This window comes from Myotis yumanensis, unplaced genomic scaffold (assembly GCF_028538775.1).
Source record: "Myotis yumanensis isolate MYYU_CA2020_CCGP unplaced genomic scaffold, mMyoYum1.0.hap1 SCAF_11, whole genome shotgun sequence".
NCBI classification, from domain to species: Eukaryota; Metazoa; Chordata; class Mammalia; order Chiroptera; family Vespertilionidae; genus Myotis; species Myotis yumanensis.
The window spans coordinates 71471637-71494811 of record NW_027223762.1 but is presented as its reverse complement, the minus strand read 5'-3'; the positions used below and the strand labels follow the sequence as shown (position 1 = coordinate 71494811).

General features: G+C 40.4%; 1 protein-coding gene across 3 annotated transcripts in view; it reads left to right on the top strand.

Moving 5' to 3' along the window:
• VWA3B (von Willebrand factor A domain containing 3B) overlaps positions 1 to 23175 on the top strand; it is a 144620-nt gene that overhangs the window by 2981 nt on the left and 118464 nt on the right. For all 3 annotated transcript variants that reach the window (XR_011473203.1, XM_070429900.1, XM_070429898.1), the window contains exons 2-5: positions 2222 to 2449; positions 17455 to 17549; positions 18582 to 18832; positions 20784 to 20943. Coding sequence is in view for 2 of the 3 variants with exons in the window: in XM_070429900.1 (XP_070286001.1) it covers positions 2254 to 2449; positions 17455 to 17549; positions 18582 to 18832; positions 20784 to 20943 (702 nt within the window). In the remaining variant the exon portion in view is untranslated. The remainder of the gene's footprint in view (positions 1 to 2221; positions 2450 to 17454; positions 17550 to 18581; positions 18833 to 20783; positions 20944 to 23175) is intronic.

The following is a 23175-nucleotide window of genomic DNA, read 5'->3' as shown; positions in this document are numbered from 1 at the left end:
TTGTACAGAGCTCTTTCCAATATGTCAAGTGCTTATCCACGCAGAAGTCCTGTGTGGCTACATTTGCCCCTTGCAATAGCCTGGGAGTTGGGGACCATGGATGGTGCCACCACTGTGGAGAAGGGAAGTCACCTACTGTGATGGCATGGACCTAAACAGCATTTTCATTCTCAGTTTTCCCACTCCTGTATGATGCTGTCCAAATACTTTTGCGATATTCTCATCAAATTGAGCCCACTTAGGAAGAAGGCAATATCTTCACCAATAATATGAGTTTGTGTACCTTTGGAATTCAACATATCCGGACAGTACAAATTTGCATAAACCTTAAAATAGAAATCATTATCTTTAAAAACTTGAAAATGACAAATCAGGAAGCTTGTTGATCCTGAGCTCTGAAAATAAAGGTTATTGCTCTCTCTTCAGTGAGGACCCCGAAGCCCTAGGAGAAAGCAGTCCTCCTGGAATCACTGTGTGGGTAGGCTTGTGCCATAGCAGGTGGTTAAGAAGTGGCTTTGACTCCTGCTCCTCCTGCCACTTACTGGCTGTGGGTCCTGAACAACTTTTTCAAATTCTCGAAGCTTCTGATTCCTCAAATGTAAACGGGGTGTTAACAGTATCGGACAAATATGGTTGTGAGGAATTTATGATACAGCACATATAAAAAGCTCATCTCAGGGCCTGGCCAGCAAATGGGAGTTGCTGCAGTTGTTTTTTTTATTATTATTATTATAATAAAGGCACAGAACATTTTGTGTTCTAGACCCTACAGGCAACTGATGTGTTTGGAATCTCAATTATGCATCTACCTGCTGTGAGATGATGAAGACCTTAGTTAAGCTCTTTCAGTCTTGGTTTCCTCATCTGTAAAATGGGAATAATAGGGCTACCTGCCTCATAAGGTTATTACAAGAATTAAATATATATACTACCCAGAATACACATAAAATTGTTTGCTAATAATGACACTTCTTTTCAAAAAAATCTTCCTAGCTTGGGTCCAACTGATTTCTGTGTTTGAAATTCATGGGAGACTTTTAGGAAATACAGTTTTAAAGATGGGATAAAGGACTATTTCCATTGTTAAAAAGTATTGTAGTCCAGGGGACTCATTTATATGCATTGCACACTCCGACTGCAGAAGTAAGCAGAGCTTTCGACTCTTTCCCCCAGTTGTCAGGCCCTTCCTGAAGTTGTGGTGAGTGGGTTAAGATTGCATTACAGTTTGGCGACTCCTTTCCTCCTGTGCACATTGGCTATATTTAGGCAGGTCTAGATGAGTTTAATATGTTGAATATTGCCTTGAGTCCAGTTGGTCCCAGAACAGCTGGCCATGTGAGCCAGAATGTGTCAATCCAACTTTACAGTTTTAGAGAAGAGAACATTCGGAAGGCGAGGCTGTGTATTCTGGCTGGGCTGAGCCTCCGTCTGGTTCCCACTCTCTCACTAGCTCGCAGGTGGCCACTCCACGTGCAGAACAGTGTGTTTCCTCTCAGGGGTTCATCCTCTTTAACTTCTTTGGATGCATATGATTATAATTGGAATACTGATGTGTAATGAAGGTTCAGGAGTGATTATTTATTTTCCAAAACGGAAGACCTTTATATTTTTCTGATTATAAAAATAAATGTTGTTTTAGAAACCTTTAAATAATGCGAAAATTCAAGCAATGTAGAAAAGGCAAAAGTCCCACACACTCTCACCACACAGAAAGCTACTATAAGCCTCTTAGCATATATCTTTCTAAATGTTTTTCTGTGTGTGTATGAGTACCTACCTATGGATGTTGAATTTTATGGATATCTTTTAGCAATATATGTAGATATCTTCTTTGCCAACAAATATACATCTGTATGATAATTTGTTTAAAGGTTGGGGAAGCACTAACACAGTGTTTTCTGTGTTTGTTTTTTCTAAGAATAGTTTAATGATTTTTAGAGAGAGGGGAAGGGAGAAGAGAGAAGTGAGAGCATAACATCAATCGGCTGCTTCCTGCATGCCCCCCTCTGGGGATCGAGCCTGAAACCTGGGCACGTGCCCTAATGAGGAATCAGTGCCCCATCAACTGAGCCACACCGGCCGGGGCTGTATTGTAATTTTTAACTGGTAGGTAGAATTCCACTTCATGGATGTACTGTAATTTATTTCAAACCAATCCTCTGTTGATATTAGATTGTTTCCAAGTTTTCAGGAAGTCTGAGTTTGACAATTGCCTTTACAGGAGGCCCCTGTGACTTAGATCCTAACACAGAGATGGAGATATCAAGCTCATCTTCTACCATCTCTGAGCAGCAGCTTCGGAGGCAAGAGGGACAGAGCAACACCAACACAGACGTGGCCAAGCAGAGTCTCATCTCATCCAAGGAATGGCTCCAACTGCATGGGCTAAAGAGCAACAAATTGAACATGAAACAGATTTTGTCACAAATTGGATTTCCACACTGTGAAGGTAGAGTACTCACAGAGCGATGCTGGCTGGAAAACCCAATTTAGCACGCTGCCTGGAAAACCACGGGTCTCTGAGCTTGTTTTTTTTTTGTTTTTTTTAAAATATATTTTATTGATTTTTTACAGAGAGGGAGAGAGAGGAATAGAGAGTTAGAAACATCGATGAGAGAGAAACATCGACCAGCTGCCTCCTGCACATCTCCTACTGGGGGTGTGCCCGCAACCCAGGTACATGCCCTTGACCGGAATCGAACCCGGGACCTTTCAGTCCGCAGGCCGACGCTCTATCCACTGAGCCAAACCGGTTTCGGCTCTGAGCTTGTTTTGATCTCACTTCCTTGCGGGTAAAAAGCGTTGGCACCCCCAATATATGAGTATTATATAGATGTACATTTGTAAATCTGCATACTAAATATTGGTAATGCTTAATTTCCTTCTTCTTTGAAAGGTGAAATATAATTTTTTTGTATTTATCCCCTGGGATGTGCAAACCCCTTTTGGAGGGAGGTCAGTAGCGATGTGTAGTTTCAGGGAGAGTGTGCTGTTTTCCTGTGGTGGCCTTCCTTGCATTGTAGTCTAATTTTTTTTCTAAATGCATTAGCTTGAATGTTGGTTATGAACTCCTATGAGTACTGCCCTCCAGCAGTGAGTATAGTAATGTGTGAGGATAGTGGATTATACCAGCCTTATAAAATTATTTGGAAATATTTACTCCTCTATGTTCTGATGTTGTTTGTGTGTATATATATATATATATATATATGATTGGCACTATTTCTTCTTTAACTGTTTGATAGAACTCAGCAGTGAAACTTATTTGAGCCTAGACTTTTGTTTGTAGGAAAAGTTTGATAAGAAATTCAATTTTGGTAGCAGACATAGAACTATTCATATTTTTTTGTTTCATCATGGTAATTTGGGAAGGTGTGTTTTTCAAGGAGTTTGTTCATTTTATCAGTGTGTTTTAAAAAAATATATTGGCAAAACACTGTTCATAATATTCCCTTAACATTTTTTTAATGCCTGTGGAGTCTGTAGAAATGTCACCTCTTTCACCATTGATATTGATAATTTGTGTTTCTCTCACTTTTTCAGGACAGGTTTTGTTAGTGGTATATTGTAACTCTTTTCAAAGGACAAAATATGGGCTTTGTTGATTTTTTTTTTCTACTTTTTGTTTTCTATTTCATTTATATCGGTTTTGATCTTTATTATTTATTTTCTTCTACTTTGAGTTTAACTTAAGGTAGAAACTTAGATAATTAGTCTTTTTTTCTCTTCTAATGTAGTCATTGAGAGTTATAAGTATTTCCTCAAGCATTGCTTTAGTTGAATCCCACAAATCTTGATAGGTAATGCTTTTATTATGAGTGAGTTAAAAATATTTTCTTTTTTTTCTTGTGACTTTTTCCTTTGATTCATTTTTAAAAAAGAAATGTATTGATTGATTTCCAAATGTTTTACGACTTTGAAAGATACCTTATTTTTGTTGGATTTCTAATTTAATTTTGTTGAGTTAGAGAACATAAGATTTTAGTCTTTGGAAATTTACTGAGATTTGTTTTATGGCCCCTCATATGTCTTGATGAATATTTCATCACACTTGGAAAGAATGTGTATTCTGCAGTTTCTACATAATACTTGTAAATGTTAATTGAGCCAAGATTGTTGATAGTATGATAGAAGTATTCTGTATCTTTAGCGATTTTTTTTGTGTGTATAGTAGATGTGTCCATTTCTCCTTTTAGTTCTGTCAGTTTAGTTTGAAGCTCTAAATGCATATCCATTGGGATTGTCATATCTTTCTGATGACATTTACTTTGTTTGATGTTAATATAATTACCACACCTTTGTCATGCTTAGTTTTCACATGGCATGCTGTTTATAGTCTTTTACTCTCAAACTACCTGTAATCTCTCTGTGCCTCTTTAACCCAGTCTCATGATCTCTGTCTTGTAATTATAGTGTTTGTTTTGTTTTTTCACTTTAATGTAATAATTGATATAGTTAAATTTAGGTTTCCCATTTTACTTTTTGTTTTCTATTTGTCCCATCTTTTTTACCCTTTGTTTCTCCTTTCCTGCCTTCTTTTGGGTAAACTAAATATTTTTTAGTGTTTCATTTAATTCCATTTAGATTTCAGTGGGCTTAGGTATACCTTTCTGCACTATGCCTTCAGTGGTTATGTCCGTACTTTCAGTGGTTTGGGTAACTGACTGAAGCTCTTCTAGTGCTACCCCTTTATCGTCACACAGACCTCTGTCTCCCAGCATCCTTAACCCCTGGTGGCCACCAGTCTAAAAATCAATGGAGAAATATCCTCGAGTGAGGATTTAAAAAATGTTTATATAAATGCTATGACATCATATGTGAGCTTTGGAGATTGGCATTTTTTCACTTAATATTATTTCTTTGAAGTCCGTCCAAGTTGTTGCATGTATCAGTAGTTTGTTTCTTTTTTAAAATATGTTTTTAATGACTTTAGAGAGGGAGGAAGAAAGAGGGAGAGGGAGAGAGAAACACAGGTGTGAGAGAGAAACACTGGTTGGCTGCCTCACAAGGCATCCCTACCAGGGGCTGAACCTGCAATCGGGGCATGTGCCCTGACCTTGAATCGAACCAGTGACCTTTTGACGCTCAGCCAAGTGAGCCACACTGGCCAGAGTGATAGTTTGTTTCTTTTTATTGCAGAGTAGTGTTCCGTGGTGTGGATGTACCATCAGTTAACCACTCACCCATTAAAAGACATTTGAGTAGTTTATGCAAATAAAGCCTATGAACAATTGTTTACAGGTTTTTGTATAGAACATAAGCTTTCATTTCTCTGGGATAAATGCCCAGGAATGCAATTGCGAGGTGGTATGTTAAGTATATGTTTTAATGTTTTGTTAAGAAACTGCCAAACTATTTTTCAAAATGGCTATACTACTCACATTAATAATTATGAAAGATAGCTTTTCCTCTTTATAACAGCATTTAGTGTGTCAGCATCTAAAAATGTTAGCTATTCCAATAGTTGTGTAGTAATATTCCGTTGTGGTTTTAATCTGTAATGCCCCAATGCCTAGTTTAGTTGAACATCTTTTCATGTCCTGATTTGCTCTATATCATCTTTGATAAAATAAATGTTTATGTCTTTTCATCATTTTCTAATTAGATTTTTTTAAATGTTGAGTTTTGAGAGTCTATTTTATATTATATATTCTAGAAATGAATCCTTTGTCACATATGTGGTCTGTAGATATATTCTCTTAGTCTTTAGCTTGTCTTTTTATCCAGAACTTCTGTTTCTCAGAGCAAAAGTTTTTAATTTTGATGAAGTTCCATTTGTTGACTATTTTCTTGTATGGTTCTTGTTGAGTCTCAAAGAATTTCTCCTACTTTCCCCCTAAAAGTTTTATAGTTCACATCTTAAATTTAGCTCATGACCAATTTGAGTTCATTTCTGTTTAAGATTCATTTTTTTGACCATGGATATCCAGTTGCTCCAGGATCATTTTTTTTTAAATTAAATCTTTATTGTTCAGATTATTACATTTGTTCCTCTTTTTTCCCACCATAACTCCCCTCCACCCAGTTCCCACCCCACCCTCCGCCCTCACTCCCCACCCAGTGTCCTCATCCATAGGTGCACGATTTTTGTCCAGTCTCTTCCCGCACCCCCCACACCCCTTTCCCCCCCAAGAATCGTCAGTCCATTCCCTTTCTATGCCCCTGATTCCATTATAATCACCAGTTCATACTGTTCATCAGATTATTTATTCACTTGATTTTTAGATTCACTTGTTGATAGATGTGTACTCGTTGTTCATATTTTGTATCTTTACCTTTTTCTTCTTCTTCCTTTTCTTAAAGGATACCTTTCAGCATTTCATCTAATACTGGTTTGGTGGTGATGAACTCCTTTAGCTTTTCCTTATCTGTGAAGCTCTTTACCTGACCTTCACTTCTGAATGATAGCTTTGCTGGATAAAGTAATCTTGGTTGTAGGTTCTTGCTATTCATCACTTTGAATATTTCTTGCCACTCCCTTCTTGCCTGCAAAGTTTCTGTTGAGAAATCAGCTGACAGTCGTATGGGTACTCCCTTGTAGGTAACTGACTTTCTTTCTCTTGCTGCTTTTAGGATACTCTCTTTGTCTTTTGCTCTTGGCATTTTAATTATGATGTGTCTTGGTGTGGTCCTCTTTGGATTCCTTTTGTTTGGGGTTCTCTGTGCTTCCTGGACTTGTAAGTCTATTTCTTTCACCAGGTAGGGGAAGTTTTCTGTCATTATTTCTTCAAATAAGTTTTCAATATCTTGCTCTCTCTCTTCTTCTGGCATCCCTATAATTCGGATGTTGGTACGCTTGAAGCTGTCCCAGAAGCTCCTTATACTATCTTCGTATTTTTGGATTCTTTTTTCATTTTGCTTTTCTGGTTGGGTGTTTTTTGCTTCTTCTTATTTCAAATCTTTGACTTGATTTTTGCGCTCCTCTGGTCTGCTGTTGGGAGTCTGTATAATATTCTTTATTTCAGTCAGTGTATGCTTAATTTCTAATTGGTCCTTTATCACAACATCAAGGGTCTCACTAGATTTCTTGAGGATCTCACTACATTTATTGGCGGTCTCACCAGTCTTTTCGAGGGTTTTACTAAATTTATTGACAGCTTCTAGACAGTTCTTGAGAGACCTTAAAAGTGTGGTTTTGAACTCTATATCCAGCAGTTTGCTTTCCTCCATTTCTGTCATTTGTGTCCTGTTTCTTTGTCTCGGCATTTTTTGTGCTTCGCTGTGTCGATAGAGTGGCTTTCTGTGCTAAGTGTCCCAATCACCTGAGGTAGACACTCTTGGTGCACCCCCTTGTGGGCTTTGTGCACAGTCTTGTTGTAGTTAAGCCTTGATTGTTGTATGTAAAGCTGGGAGGATTTGACCTCCAGGCCAATTGCCTGTGAGAATCAGCTGTGTCTACGGTGGGAGAACTTCTGTGCTGAAGACACCCTTATGAGGCAAGACTTGCTTCAGTGGGGCTTTGGTGCTCACCGAGTCTGCCCCCTGTGTGTGTCCCTTATAGATCTGAGTAGTTGTAATTGGATGGTCCCACTCTGACCACTGGGTACACTGGCTCTTGGATCTAAGGAGGTGCTAATCTAGTCTTTGCCTGAGGCTACCCAGCAGAAGCCAGCTATAAAGCAATGCAAGTTGCCCTGAGGCCTTGGGGCAGCTGCAGTTTGTTAAGTTATTTTCAGATTACAAAGGGCCGGGCCTTTCATATGCAAAAGCATCCTTACGGCTTGGGGCGGGGTCCCAGGGGATCAACAGGGCGAGCCGAGCGAGCCAGCAGTATGGCTGCTCTCAGTCCTGCCTTCAGAGGTCCTGGCAATCGCAGAGAGTGCCTCCGAGAGAAAGCTGCCCTCGAGTTCCGACCGATGCCAGACAGTCCCGTTTCTCCCGTGTGAGTCTGGGTCCCCAAAGACTCGCCCAGAACTGGAGCTCAGAGCCTGAGACACCCTCCCGATTGAAAAAGACAATCATGTCCTCAGCCTCCAGCCCTCTCCACATGTACCTCTGCACCTTTGTATTTACTTCAGCACCGCACCTCCTCTGAGTCTCGGTATGCTTTTCTCTTTCCTTCTAGTTGTAGAAATTCCACTCAGCCAGCCTTCCTGTGGTTCTGGGTGATGTCCGTTATGTCTTTTAGTTGTATTTTTGAAGTGGTTGTGTGAGGCAGCAATCTCCGGTTTTACCTATGCCACCATCTTGGTTTTTTTCTTTCTGCTTCAGGATCATTTTTTAAAAAGACTATTTTCCTCTTTTGAATTGCTTTTGCATTTTTGTTAACAATTTGTTGGTTGTACTTGTATGGGGCTATTTCTGGGTTTTCTGTTTTGTTCTATGCATCTGTGTGTCTATCTCTTCACTAATACCATAGTCTTAGTTACTATAACTGCATTCTTACTATATATAATGTCTTGAAATTGGACAGACTGATTCCTTCTATTTCAGTGGTTCTCAACCTTCTGACCCTTTAAATACAGTTCCTCATGTTGTGACCCAACCATAAAATTATTTTCGTTGCTACTTCATAACTGTAATGTTGCTACTGTTATGAATCGTAATGTAAATATCTGATATGCAGGATGGTCTTAGGCGACCCCTGTGAAAGGGTCGTTCGACCACCAAAGGGGTCACGACCCACAGGTTGAGAACCACTGTTCTATTTTATTCTTTTTCAAAATTGTTTTAGCTACTCTAGTTCCGTTATCTTTTCATATAAATTTTAGATAACCATGTCTAGGTCTACAAAAAGATCGCTGGGATTTTGATAAGAATTGGATTAAACCTGTATTTTAATTTAAGGAGAATTGACATCGTAGACCTGAATATCTTCCCATTTATGTATGTCTTTTGATTTCCTTCATTCAGGTGTTTTGTATTTTTGGTATATGTCCTACACATGTTTTGTTAGATTTGTACTAATTATTTCATTTTCTGAGTAATTATAAGTGATACTGTATTTAAAATTTTTATTTCCATATGCTCATTGCTAGTATATACAGAAATATGCTTGATATTTTTGTATGTTGCTTTTCTATCCTGTGAGCTTACCTAACTTATTAATTTTAAGAGGGGTTTTTTGTTTGTTTGTTTTGTGTGTGTGTGTGTGTGTGTGTGTGTGTGTGTGTTTTGCTGCTGTTGTTGACTCCTTCAGATTTCTAGGTAGACCATGATGTCATCTCCGAATAGGGAAAGTTTTCATTCTTCATTTTCGATCTCTATGTCTTGCATTTTCTTCTCTTGCCTTGTGCTGGCTAGAGCTTCTAGAGCTCTGTTGAATAGCAATAGTGAAGGTGGACATCCTTACCTCACTTCAGATCTTAGGGAAAAGCTTTCAGTCTTTCACCATCAGCTATTTGTTAACAGTAGGTTTAAAAAAAATAAAGTTGAGGAAGGTCCCCTATATTCCTAGTTTTCTGAGAATTTTTATCATGAATGCTTGTTGAAATTTGTCAATTGAAAGGATCTTTCGATTTTTCTCCCCTAGGATGTTAATATGGTTGGTTATATTGACTGGTTTTTGAATATTGAATCAGCCTTGTATCTTGCAATAAACCACTTGGTCATGTTGTATAATTGTTTATATTGCTGAATTCTGTTTGCTGGTATTGTGTTAAGGGTTTTTGCACCTGTATTCATGGCAGATATTGGTCTTGAGTTTTCTCTTTTTATACTGCCTTTGCATGGTTTTGGTATCAGGGTGATACCTACTTCATAGAATGGGTTGGGAAGTGTTTCCTTGTCTTTTATTTTCTGGAAAATATTGTGCAGAACGTTAATTCTTCTTTATATGCTCAGTAGAATTCTTTGAGAGAACCTACTCAAGCCTGGGGATTTCTTCTGGAGAAGTTTTGAATTACAAATTCATTTCCTTAATAGATATGGGGCTATTCATATGATGTATTTCATATTGAGTGAGTTATAGTAGTTTTTATTTTGAGGCATTGATTCATTTCATCTAAGTTGTTTAATTTATGTGTGTCGAGTTGTTTGTGGTATTGCATTATTCTTTTCATGCTTGCGGGGTCATTAGTGATACTAGTATTCCCTGTTTCATACCTGATATCAGTAATTCATGTTCATTCTCTCTCTCTCTCTCTCTCTCTCTCTCTCTCTCTCTCTCTCTCTCTCCTCTCTCTTATTAATCCTTGTCCGAAGATATTCCCCCACTGATTTTTACAGAGAGTGGAAGGGAGAGGGAGAGACACAGAGAGAGACACATAGATTGGTTGCCATGACCAGGCCGTGGGGGATTGAGGCTGCAACAGAGATAGTTGCCCTTGACCTGAATCAAACCTAGGAACTTCCAGTCCTCTGGCCGATACTCTATCCACTTCTCTCCACTGAGCCAAACCGGCCAGGGCCATGTATCTTTGTCCATCTTGCTAGAGGTTTGCCATTTTTTTTTATTGTAAAATACCAGCTTTTTGTTTGATTTTTCTCTCTTGTTTTTATGTTCAATTTCATTGATTTCTGCCTTGACCTTGATTATTTCCTTCTGCTTTCTTTGGATTTATTTTGCTCTTCTTTTTGTAGGTGGGAGCTTAGATTATTGATCTGAGACTTTTCATCTCATTTTATGTAAGCATTTAGTGCTATAAATTTTCCTTTTGGCATGCTTGAGTTGTACCCCTCAAATTTTTACATGTTGTATTATCATTTTTATTCAGTTTTAAGTATTTTTTACTTCTGCTGAGACTTCCTCTTTGACCTATGGATTTTTTTTTAAACATGTTATTTAGTTCCAAAAGCTTGGAGAGTTTCCTGTTACCTTCTTGATTTCTAGTTTACTTCCATTGTGGACATAAGTGTTTGGTTTTAGTTATTTTAAACTGTTTGAAGTTTGTTTTATAGCCATGGGTATGATTTGTCCAGGTATATATTCTGTAGGTACTTGAAAATAAAATATATTCTTCTGCTGTTGTATAGTTTTCTACAAATGTCAATTAGATCCTGCTTATTGATGATGTTGTTGAGTATCTTTGTTTATTTTCTGTTTAGTTGTTCTATCAATTGAAATATTCAGCTATTGTGGATTTGTCTATTTCTCCTCAGTTTCATCAGTTTTTGCTTCACATATTTTACAGTTTGTTGTTTAGAGTATATGTACTTAGGATTGCTATGTCTTCTTGATGGATTAACACTTTGGTGATTATATAATGTCTTGTTCTGTCTCTAGTAATATTTTTTGCTCTATAGCAATGATGGCGAACCTATGACACACGTGTCAGAGGTGACACGCAATCTCATTTTTTTGGTTGATTTTTCTTTGTTAAATGGCATTTAAATATATAAAATAAGTATCAAAAATATAAGTCTTTGTTTTACTATGGTTGCAAATATCAAAAAATTTCTATATGTGACACGGCACCAGAGTTAAGTTAGGGTTTTTCAAAATGCTGAAACGCCGAGCTCTAAAGGTTCACCATCACTGTTCTATAGTTTACTTTTCTGATATTAATATAGCCAATACTGCTTTCTTTTTGATTTATATTTATGATTTATATTTTTACTATTTACATATATCATATTTGAAGCAAGTTTCTTAAAGATAGCCTATTGTTGGGTCATTTTAAAAATCCCCTTTGCCAGTCTCTCTTAATTGTTGTATTTAGACAGTTTACATTGAATGCAATTTTTGCTACGTTAGGCCTTGTCTATTTATTTTTTTGTTTTATGTTTTCCATTTATTTTCTTTTTCCTACCTTTGGCTTACTTAAACATTTTTTAGAATTTCCTGTGTTTATTTATTTATAGTATTTTTAAAGTATATCCTTTCCTACAGCATTTTTAGTGGTTGTGCTTGCTATTACCTTATAAATACATAAATTATCAAAATCTGGTGTCAACATTTTACCAGTTTGATTGGAGAGTGGAAACTATATTTCCCTCTATGTATCTTTACTCTCCCTATTTATAATATAACATTATTTTATTTTCATACTTTGAGAATAACATTAGACTCTGCTATAATTTTTGATTCAACAATCAAAACAATTTAGAAAACTTGAGAGGGGCTATTGTATTTATCCATATTTATGCTTACTATGTTCTTCCTGATGTTTCAAGCTCCTTTTTTTTATTATTTCCTTTCTGTTTATAGAGTTTCCTTTATTCTCTTTTTAAAAGTAGCTCTGTTAGTAACAAATCTTTTTAGTTTCTTGTCTGACAATGTCTTTATTTCTCCATCATTCCTGAAGAATAATCTCTCCATATGTAGGGTAGACAGTTCTATTCTTTTAGCACTTAAAAAACATTGTGCCACTTCCTTCTGGCCTTTGTGATTTCCATGAGAAAGCCATTTTTATTAGAATAGATTACCTACTGCTAGTATGTAAATGTTTTTACTGATATTTCTTTATTCAATTCATTACATTTCCTTTATATACTTTCATATTATACCCTTCTTTTTAATCTAAGAATTTGTATATTTTATATCCTAATACATAAAAACCTTGAGTCTGTCACATCCACAATGACCAGGAGGCTCAAGCAACTGGAAGTCAGTCCTGCAGTCAGCGGGTGCCTTGGCGACCCAGCGCAGACTGCTATGGCTGCAGGCAAAGTGACCCAGCACCGATTGCCGAGGGGGCTGTGAATCAGGCCCAGAGAGAGGCCTAAAGAGAGAAGCAGGGTCTGATCTGTAGCCTCTGTGGCAGCTGTTGATTAGCACTTGCCTCTCTCTTTAGCTCCGGGCATGGTCAGCCATGCCTCCATTTCTCTCCAGGCCTCCACGGGGCTGCTGATCAGCCCCACCTTTCTGATCAGGCCCTGTGGATAGGCCCAGAGATGCTGATTGGCATAGAAACCGACCAATCAGAACCAAATCTAGGTCAACTGTGAGGAGCCAATGGCTGCCTAGGAGGCGGAGCTTTTGATGCTGACTGGCATAGAAACTGACCAATCATAACCACATTGGCCAGCAGGGGAGGGCAGTTGGGGGCAACCAGGCCAGCAGGGTAGGGAAGTTGGGGGCAAACAGGCCGGCAGGGGAGTGCAGATGGGGGCCATCAGGCCAGCAGGGGAGGGCAGTTGGGGGTGAGATCAGGCCAGCAGGGGAGCAGTTAGGGGGTGATCAGGCTGGCAGGCAGAAGTGGTTAGGGGCAATCAGGCAGGCAGGCAGGTGAGCGGTTAGGAGCCAGCGATCCCGAATTGTGAGAAGGATGTCCGACTAAACCGGCAGTCAGACATCCCCCGAGGGGTCCCAAATTGGAGAGGGTGCAGGCTGGGCTGAGGGACACCCCCCCCCCCCGCCCAGTGCACGAATTTCGTGCACAGGGCCTCTAGTCTATTGATAGTTACCATATTGGAAGTTAAGACTAAAAACTTTAAAAAATATTTATTCATTTAAAAGTAACAAATCCAACATAACATTTTAAAGAAAAATAAGTATATTTTCTAAAACAAAAATTTTAGTAAGAGTGGCATTGTTTTACATTTTAAAAAATCTTTTTATTGTCTGTCTCAGTAGAAAATACTTAGTTTCTCATTTCTACTTTTTAAAATAACAGCTTTATTGAGATGTAATTCACATACTATACGATTCACCCATTTAAAGTGTACAATTCAGCATTTTAAACAAATTTTAAAAAATTTTTATTTTCTTAATTGATTAAAGTATTACATATGTGTCCTTATCCCCCATTGCCTCCCCTTCCCCACCTCCAGCCCCCCACCCCACACTAATGCCCTCCCTCACCCCCCTGGTGTCTGTGTCCATTGGGTATGCTCATATGCATGCATACAAGTCCTTTGGTTGATCTCTCCCCTTTACCCCCACCCTCCCCTGCCTTCCCTCTGAGGTTTGACGATGCTTCTCTGTTTCTGGATCTGTTTTTGTTCATCAGTTTATGTTGTTCATTATATTCCACAAATGAGTGAGATCATGTGATATTTATCTTTCTCCACCTGACTTATTTCACTTAGCATAATGCTCTCCAGGTCTATCCATGCTGTTGCAAATGGTAAGAATTCCTTCTTTTTTACTGCAATGTAGTATTCCATTGTGTAGATGTACCATAGTTTTTTAATCCATTCATCTGCTGATGGGCATTTAGGCTGTTTCCAAATCTTAGCTATGGTAAATTTGTGCTGCTATGAACATAGGGCTGCATATGTCCTTTCTGATTGGTGTTTCTAGTTTCTTGGGATATAATCCTAGAAGTGGTATTACTGGGTCAAATGGGAGTTCTATTTTTAATTTTTTGAGTAAACTCCATACTGTTCTCCACAGTGGCTGCACCCGTCTGCATTCCCACCAGCAGTGCACGAGGGTTCCTTTTTCTCTGCATCCTCGCCAGCACTTGTCGTTTGTTGATTTGTTGATGATAGCCATTCTGACAGGTGTGAGATGGTACTGCATTGTCATTTTGATTTGCATCTTTTGGATGATTAGTGACTTTGAGCATGTTTTCATATGTCTCTTGGCCTTCTGTAATCTATTTAGGTCCATTGCCCATTTTTTGATTGGGTTGTTTATCTTCCTTTTGTTAAGTTGTAAGAGTTCCCTGTAAATGTTGGAGATTGAGCCCTTATCGGTGATAACATTTGCAAATATGTTCTCTCATGCAGTGGGCTTGCTTATTATTTTGTTGATGGTTTCTTTTGCTGTGCAGAAGCTTTTTATTTTGATGTAGTCCCATTTGTTTATTTTCTCTTTAGTTTCCGGTGCCCTAGGAGCTGTATCGGTGAAGATATTGCCTCGGCATGTTCAGCCTTTTTAATATATCCATAGGTGTGGGCCACTATAACAACAGTCAACGTTAGGACATTTTCATCATCTTAGGAAGAAACCTGGTACTCCTTATCTACCCAACCGCTCCCTCAACTGCCATTCCCAAGCAGTCTACTTCATGTCTATAGATTTGCTTGTTCTGGATAGTTCATATACATGGAATCCTATAAAGTGGGCTTTTGTGATTGGCTTCTTTCACTGAACATAATGTTTTTAAGACTTATCAATGTTGTAGCATGAATCAGTACTTCATTCCTTTTTATGGCCAAATAATGTAAGGAGATGAATGGTATGGATATATCACAGCCTGTCCATTCATCAGTTGATGTGTGGAGAGCTGATTCTTATTTTAGCAGGTAGTTAACTTGGTTGGACTCAGACTGCAGACTCTGCCCTCCCTGTGACAAGCTCACCGATTGCCTTCTTTCAAGGATTAATGCCAATGTAGTTTCTGCCTGTTCTTGATTGCTCTCTAGTACCTTCAGGCAACTATTTTTACATTTTTTTCTGAGTTAATACTTTTTCCTCTGTGAGGATTTGCCTATAAAATTCACCATTGCTAGATGCCGAATTCACAATGCCTCACATTTTAATTAGTAATTGTGGTTTATACAGTCTTCTGTAGGCTCATCTCCTTCAGTCCCCCCAAAACAGTACTCTTTCCTCATCCCAGGTGAATGTTTTAAGTAAAGAGAGAGTATTGTCGGTGATTTGAAGTTGTTCTATCTGTGTCAATTAAGAAATTGAACTCTTGGAAGCAGAGATTTTAGAGTTTGAGAAGTTTGAGTGTTGACAATGTAAGAAACATCCAGACCTGTAGAGAATATTTATGAGTTTATTAGCCAAATTGATGACACTTTCTTGGAAGCAAAATCTCAACGGATTGAGAAAATGCTACAGAGAATAGCCACTTTACAGCGTATTTTATTTATTATTATTTATTTTTTTTTACAAATTCCTTTAATAACTTCTCTCTCTCTCTCTTTTCTTTTTTTCTTTGTTAAATCCTTCCCCAAAGGTAATTTCCCATAGATTTTTAGAGAGCGTGGAAGAGAAAGGGAAAAACAGAGAGAAACATCGATGTTAGAGAAACACATTGATTGGTTGCCTCCTGCATGCGCTCCAACCAGGGCCCGGGCCGGGGAGGAGCCTGCAACTTAGGTACATGCCCTTGATCGGACTCGAACCTGGGACCCTTCAGTCCACAGGCTGACGCTGTATCCACTGAGCCAAACCGGCTAGAGCTATGTCTTATTTTATATATTACAATAAAAGAAGGAGATGTACGGGGTGTTACATGAAATCCATTGTTGGAACATTAAGGAGGCAGGAGAAAGCAATGTGGGAAATCTCTGAGATGGATAAAAAGTAAATTGGAGAGAGGCATACTTTTTTGCATGGTGGGTATAGGATAGTTAACATTAGTAGCACATGGAGATGGTATTTAGGCAGCAAGGTAACAATGAGAAATTCTGTGGTCCCTTCTCTACTTGGAGATTGTACCCTGAGGGGGTCTGGAAAAAAGGGGATTACTCTGACATTCTAAAGGTATGCTATTATAGATGTAAAAAGACAGTAGACAGTCTCAGTTAAGGTAAAGATTGACCTTTGTCAAGGAAAATACTGACCTAGGACGTGACTACTCACCACAGCTCGCTTTCAGTTAGGAAGTGTTAGTTTCAGAGCATCCTGTGTAGTTACTTTCGGTCTCTGAGTTTGTAGGCCCGCTATGCAGGCCTTCCCTGAGCTTGTCAGGTTTGGTATGTGGCCCCTTTTTTGTCCTTATGATTGAAGTTATTGCTGATGGAATTCAGTAGTTCATTCTTTACTCTTTACTATTATGAACATTGAGCTGCATTCTTGTAAATTTTCTCACCCCTGATGATTTGGGACCAAGCCTGGCCAGGGAAGCTGTAAAATCCAGCCTTGCCCTTTCTGCCGTTCCAAAGCAGGCTGTCATCCTGCCTCCCTAGAGAGGCAGGGAGTAGGACACGCTAGGTCTGAGAGCACCACCATTCCCCTTCTAGCGTGGGAACTCAACAACAGCAGCAATAAAGTAATCATCACAATAAGAACATCTCTGGGAAGCCTTGCCTCATCTCCTGTCCTGCAACTCACAGTTAGTCCTTGAACCCTTTCTGTAGCCTCCTGTCCCATGAAGGATAAAATGTTTTAGGCAGCACTGTATTTCCATTCCGTGAGCACTGTGTGTATCACATGGTGGGTGCTCAATATGTGTTTGTGCAACAGATACTGAACAGTTGAGCACATAATCTGATAAATTTTGTTTTGAATTCTGTGTGAGTGTTCTGAATCCATTACCTGCTTGCTTCATTCACTCATCTATTCATGAACCCCCCCTTGAGAGAACAGTGGGCAATATCTGAGTTTAACTTTTAAAACTCTGAAAACAAGTCCAAGTCCTGAATAAAAGGTTTTAAAAACTAAACACAATTTCTGTGTTTTCTTATTGACCTCTGACTTAATCATCCTGGACAAACGAATCAGGAAACCAAAAAGCAAATCCCATTTTCCTCCTCATTCATTCATGTATTAAAGGATTACCATGTCATAAGCAATTACATTTTAGCACCCAGAAATACTTCAGAATGCAAAGCATCACAGTGTGTAGCTATCACTGGGGATCTGAAGGGTGTGAGAGAAAAGCATTTTGAAATAAGAGTAAGTGTTGATAATGCACCATTTTGATGGTTGTGTTTTTTTTGAAAATGCAGCTTATGTGACGTCTCTGGGGAGATTTGTGGCTTCCCGGTATGCCGACGGACTATTCCCACGGGTCTACAGAGCGGAGGATGGCACAGCATACAATGTAAGTGGGAATCCCCTTAGGGACAGGCCCTGTGATCACTGCCGAGGTCTGGAGCAGCCCGTGCAGAGAGGCTCGCTGCTTCCAGGGATGCCGGAGCTTGAGGAATAAGTCTGAGGGACAAGGGGATGGGGAAGGAAAGGAGTTTAAGACAGACGGGACAGTGTGAGCCAAGGCATGAAAATGTGGAATTACCTGGTACGTGGTCTGTTCAAAAGACAGTTTAGGTACTTGGGAGTGTTCTGAGGGTTGTTGAAGTTCTTCAAAGGTACCAGATCTTTAAAATTTTGGTTCTTCACAGGATAAGTATAATTTTTTCTTATTCCTTTCCCATGTCTCCCACCACCTTACACCCCGAAAGGCCTCGCGCAACTGTGCCTGTTCTGTGTGGATGATGGTTTGTGTGTGCAAGAAATGGCCCGCAAGTGTCTGTCACCTTTCAGTGGCGGCCCCGACGGGTGTTGGTGGCGGCTGTAGGTGACCGAGTGATCCAGATGCAGGGGAGCCTGGACTGAGAGACGGAGAGCACAGGATAGAGGTCTGAGCAGGAGGATAGTCGCCGGCGCAGCATCCTTGGAGGAAGCCGGCAGGGGTGCTGGCGTGGTTAGAAGCATTTGCAGAAATATTTTTGGCATGTTGTAGTTAGGAAAACTTTTTAGTGAGGCTTATAAAAATAAGCTTCTCCCTTTTTATTCCTCCTTAATGTCTTAAAAGTGTCCCTGGAAATTTTCTGATAATGGTTATTCTGTAACTGTAAAGATAAAACATGATCTAGAAATAGATCTTTTAAAAGAATAATAACACGTGATCATCTTTTCTCCTATGGGGAATCAGCCACAGGTTTTTAGCTGCAAGACTAGAACCCTTCCTTTTGGATTATGTGGGGGTTGGAGGTCATCTACAAAACTCTTATTCATGCAGTTCTTGATGGCAGGGGCCTCGGCTCACTGGGCCCTGTTGTTCCTGGCTGCACTGTGGTTCAGGTATCCTCGTTATTTATTTATTTATTCATTTAATTAATTTAATTTCATTAAGCTGACAGCTAAATCAGAACTGATTTGTCAGTTTGTGGAACATTTAAAACAAGCGGCGGAGAGCTATGAGCAGCGGATAAACTGGCTCACCAGCAGAAGCCGGCAGGTGTTTGGTGTCATCTTGGAACAGTGCATCACCATAGTGCTGGATTGGGGTGACATGCGGGAGGAGGAGCTCAGTCTGTGCCAAGACGCTCTGACAATGGTCCTCGAGGAGCAGGTGGCTCTCATAGCCAAGTTCAACATCATACGGTGAGCTTCCCATGGGCACGGAGTGCTTCCGTGAAACTTCATAGGCAGTTTTCATTCATGTGGAGTTAAGTAGTGTAACTAGCATAGTTAGCTCTATTGGGGGGGAGGGGGGGTGGGGGGGTAGAGAGAATGTAATTTTGTAATTTCCCTAGAATATAGACTTCCAGCAGAAAACCCACAATGAATATCTCAGAAAACTTTTATCTGCTTTGCTCTTGGTATTTTAGTTTTCAAATTAGGAGAGATTTAGAAACACACTTTTCTTCAATGCATGGCAAGATGAAAAAATATAAGAATATGAATGATATTGAGTAAAAATCCCTTCACTCATTTTAGATTTTAGCTTGGATAGTGGATTTAATCTGGTCACAAATTTCACTGGTTTTCAGACTGAGCTCACAACTCAGGTTGACCTCTCCATAAGTTCCCCCCTGAATCAGAACAGCAGGTGGCTGGCTTTATAGAATCTCCCGTATTTCAGGGCTTTCGCAGTCAATCATTCATAGACTTGGGTTTGAGAGGATTTGGACTGCAGGCCAACTTCCCATGTGGAACAGTGGCTGCACCTCCCCGACAAGAAGCACCTGGAAGGGGGGCATCTACCTGAGTTTTTCTTTTCTTTTTTAATTGAATTTATTGGGATGACATTGGTTAATACACTGAGTTTTTCTTTTTTAAAAATAAAACACTTTTAGCTAAATAGATGACGTCTTTGGGGATGCTGCCTAATCGTGTCCTATCCAATGTTCCTGTTCCTGTCACAGATATATTGAAGGAAATAAGTGCTTAAGTCTACCACACTGTAGCTTTCTTGGAAATGCTCTAGCATATGGGCCACGCGGCCAGATTCTCTACCGGGAAGCCGCCCAGGTGACACATGTGTGCGGCAGCCTCTGTCTCTGGAGGTTCATTGAAGCCATGTTTCACATCATTCTTATACTCATAAATTCATATGATTCATATAGGTCACTGGATTATAAACATGGAGATAAATACAGTCAAATGGCTGTTTTTGAAATAAAAATGATTTAATAAATTTAAAAGACTTATGCTCTGTTGAACTCAGATCAATACTATTTTTTTATAAAGTATATTTTTATTGTTTTGTTTTTTTTAGAGAGAAAAAGAGAGGGAGAGATAGAAACATCAATGAGAGAAACATTAACATCGATTGGCTGTCTCCTGCACGCCCCCTACTGGGGATTGAGCCCTAACTGGGAATTGAACCGCTGCCTTCCTCGTGCATAGGTCGATGCTCAGCCACTGAGCAACACCAGTCAGGCAGAACAAAACTATTTTTAATCCAAAAATACATTGATGGGATTCTTTCAGAACAATGAAAACAATGTAATAAAAGAACCAGAATTTTATAGTAATAAAATTGTTGCTAATTTGCAAGTCTTAATGCTGTGAATCCTTATAAATTTACTAGCAATAGAAGACAGTTCATATAAATCTGCCTGTTTATGAAAATAACTTCCTCAATAATTTTTTAAAAAATATATATATTTTTATTGATTTCAGAGAGGAAGGGAGAGAAAGAGAGATAGAAACATCAATGATGAGAATCATTGATTGGCTGCCTCCTGCACGCCCCCTACTGGGGATCAAGCCCACAACCTGGGCATGTGCCCTTGATCAGAATTGAACCAGGACCCTTCAGTCCATAGGCCGATGCTCTACCCACTGAGCCTAACTAGCTAGGGCACTGCCTCAATAATTAATCTACTTTATAATGTTTGAAATTCTCTGTTCTCCATAAACATTGTTTTCCCAAGTCAGTACAGCTGATGGCAGGTAATGGTGCTTTGGAAACCTCTTTCAGAGGCTGGGAGCTGCCTGTCTTTCTGTCAGTGCTGATGTTAAGTGGCTGCTGCTCAGGACTGTGAGACTGAGGGCTGACAGCTGTTGTTGACCGCTGCCGGTGACAGCCCCATGCGATTCCTTTCAGGGCTTCCCGAGAGCCTGTGAAATGGCAGGAGAACGCTGCTCCTGCGATGGAACAATCCATAGCTGCCGCCATCAGTTGGGTGGAGAAACTGGCCTTCGAGCAGGCTCTGAGCCAGGCTAGCCGCCTGGACGCTCTGCAGGAAGCGGGGAGAGACAGAACTGTAAGTGTGTATCCAGGGCTGGCCCCGGTCACGAAGGCGGCTTCAGGCTTATGTCTCACCTCAGTATCCTCATACTGCCGTTCAGCTGTTCCGAGTCCCTTCCCAGGGGCATCCCACAGGGGCTGCCTCATTGGCACTGAAGAGCCCCATAGTCTTAATCCTGTTCTCCTCTGAATTTGGAACCAAGTAAGACAGAGTGACAAGCCCCAGACAGGGATCAAAATCACAGCTTTGGTGATGGCAGAGCTGGACCAACCAAAATGAGACTCCCTAACACCTGTCCTCTGGGCTCCTCTGGTGGGGTGATTGGGGTCGACCCTCATTTAGCCACTCCCAGGAGAGCCACATGCCGCTCAGAGCCCCTGAGCATCGAGGAAGGACAGGGTGTTAGGACCTGGTTCTGCATCTCTAACACTTTAATTCCACTCTTGCTCTCCTGACAATTAGATGAATCGGGCACCTCTTATGGAAGGAGAGGTTGGAAGAGTCCTCATTGCACCCTTCGATGAGGAAGTAGGGCTTCCCCCACACCCATGTTCTGAAGCTTTCCCACTTCCCCTTCTCACAAATGGGTCTGTCATGTGCTTTCCAAGGTGATGTACATCCATGCCAGTGATTCATCCATTTTCAAATGTGAATGTATTCACATTTATACATTTTGATAGTGACCTTTTGGAAATAAAGATTAACTGGAAGAAGTGATTAATGGTGGTGTTCTATGTGTCTTTCAGCCACAAGGATGTGTGTTTTTGTGAGTGACTCTAATGGTGGGATTGTCAAGGGTAGTGGCAAGCCAGAGAGGAAGTCCTCTGGGCAGGTGGGTCCTTTGACCCGCCTCAACTCCCTGCCTGGGGGTGGGTCCCCTTCCTTTGAGATACAGCTACTTAATACCTATTAATTAATATTAACATTTAATTGCTTTTCAACCCTGGAAGCTGGGGAATTCTATAGATTTCAAGCTTTATTCTGCTGCATTAAGAAGTCCTTTCTTGGGCTAGTAGGCCGTGTGCTGGCACCTTGAAAGGGTAGTCCTCAGTGGTCACCAGGCTGTGTTTATGGATACTGAGGAGGATGGTTTGACATTGGAAACACATTGTTTATCCTCACGAAGCCAGAAGAGCAAATGTTTCCCATTAAAGAAGAACAAAATACAACCTACTTTGTTCTTTGGCCTTTCAAGTTTGTCTTAACATCTGTAAAATTTCAAGGGTCTGGACATTGTAATTAGCATTCAAGAAATGGGACATTTCACAGGCTCGTGTGTGTGTGTGTGTGTGTGTGTGTGTGTGTGTGTGTGTACATGCACGCGCGCCCTCATGGGTGTTTTCTTTCTTTGTTCACCTGGCTACCCTTATCACAGCTGACTGACAGCTTGGCTGCAAGATTTCCCCGTGACCTTGGTTTTCTGTTTTACGTGCCTCTGGTTTGTGCCTCTCCTTTCTCTGGGCTTCATCCCAGTGCAGGAAACAAGGAACATTTCAGTGAGTTCCAGGGAAGTCCAGAAGAGGAAGAACCCAGAAAGAAGCCTACACGCACTGGCCATCAAATGCCCCCTGAAGACCTTGAGGAGAGACTGTGGAGTATGGCAACTGCAAAGTGCGTTAGACAGGTGGTCCCTCCACCTAGCGCTTTGCTTGGTTGTGGTCCCAAGGGAAATTCTGTAAATGCAACTGTCTCGTGGGTGAAACTGCCCATCCTTAGGCTTTATGAGGAGTAAAGCAAAGCTTGCATGTGTGTGTGGGGTGGGGTGGGGAGGGAATGGGTCCCCTGCTCTGTGAAACTCAGCCCACCCCAGTGAGTTTCAAACTCATCCATGTTGCTGCTGTTCGCTGTGACTAGAAAAGACTAGGGCTTAAGAAACTTGAACAATAAAGCAAAACACCCAGACTTCCTACTGAGGATAACCTACTTTGGGTTAGCATCTCCCAGAAGTGAGTCCTGAGAGGAACCAAGAAAGTGAGTATTGTCTTGTGTCCAGAGACGTACTCGGAGGTTGGGTTTTTGTATCAGGTCCACACGAGAAGGGAGGGTCCCGTGTGCTTGGTTACGGGGAGGGAGAATGTTCAGAGGCCCTGGCCTCCTCCGGACTGGGCTCTGTTGCCGCAGACAGGCCAGGAAGATTCAACAGCGGGGTGAGCATGAGCCCTCACGTCCAGAGGAGCCGGGCAGATGGTGGGAGTCTGCTTACATCTCTCATCATGGCAGGTGAAGAGCACTGTACATGGGTGAAGT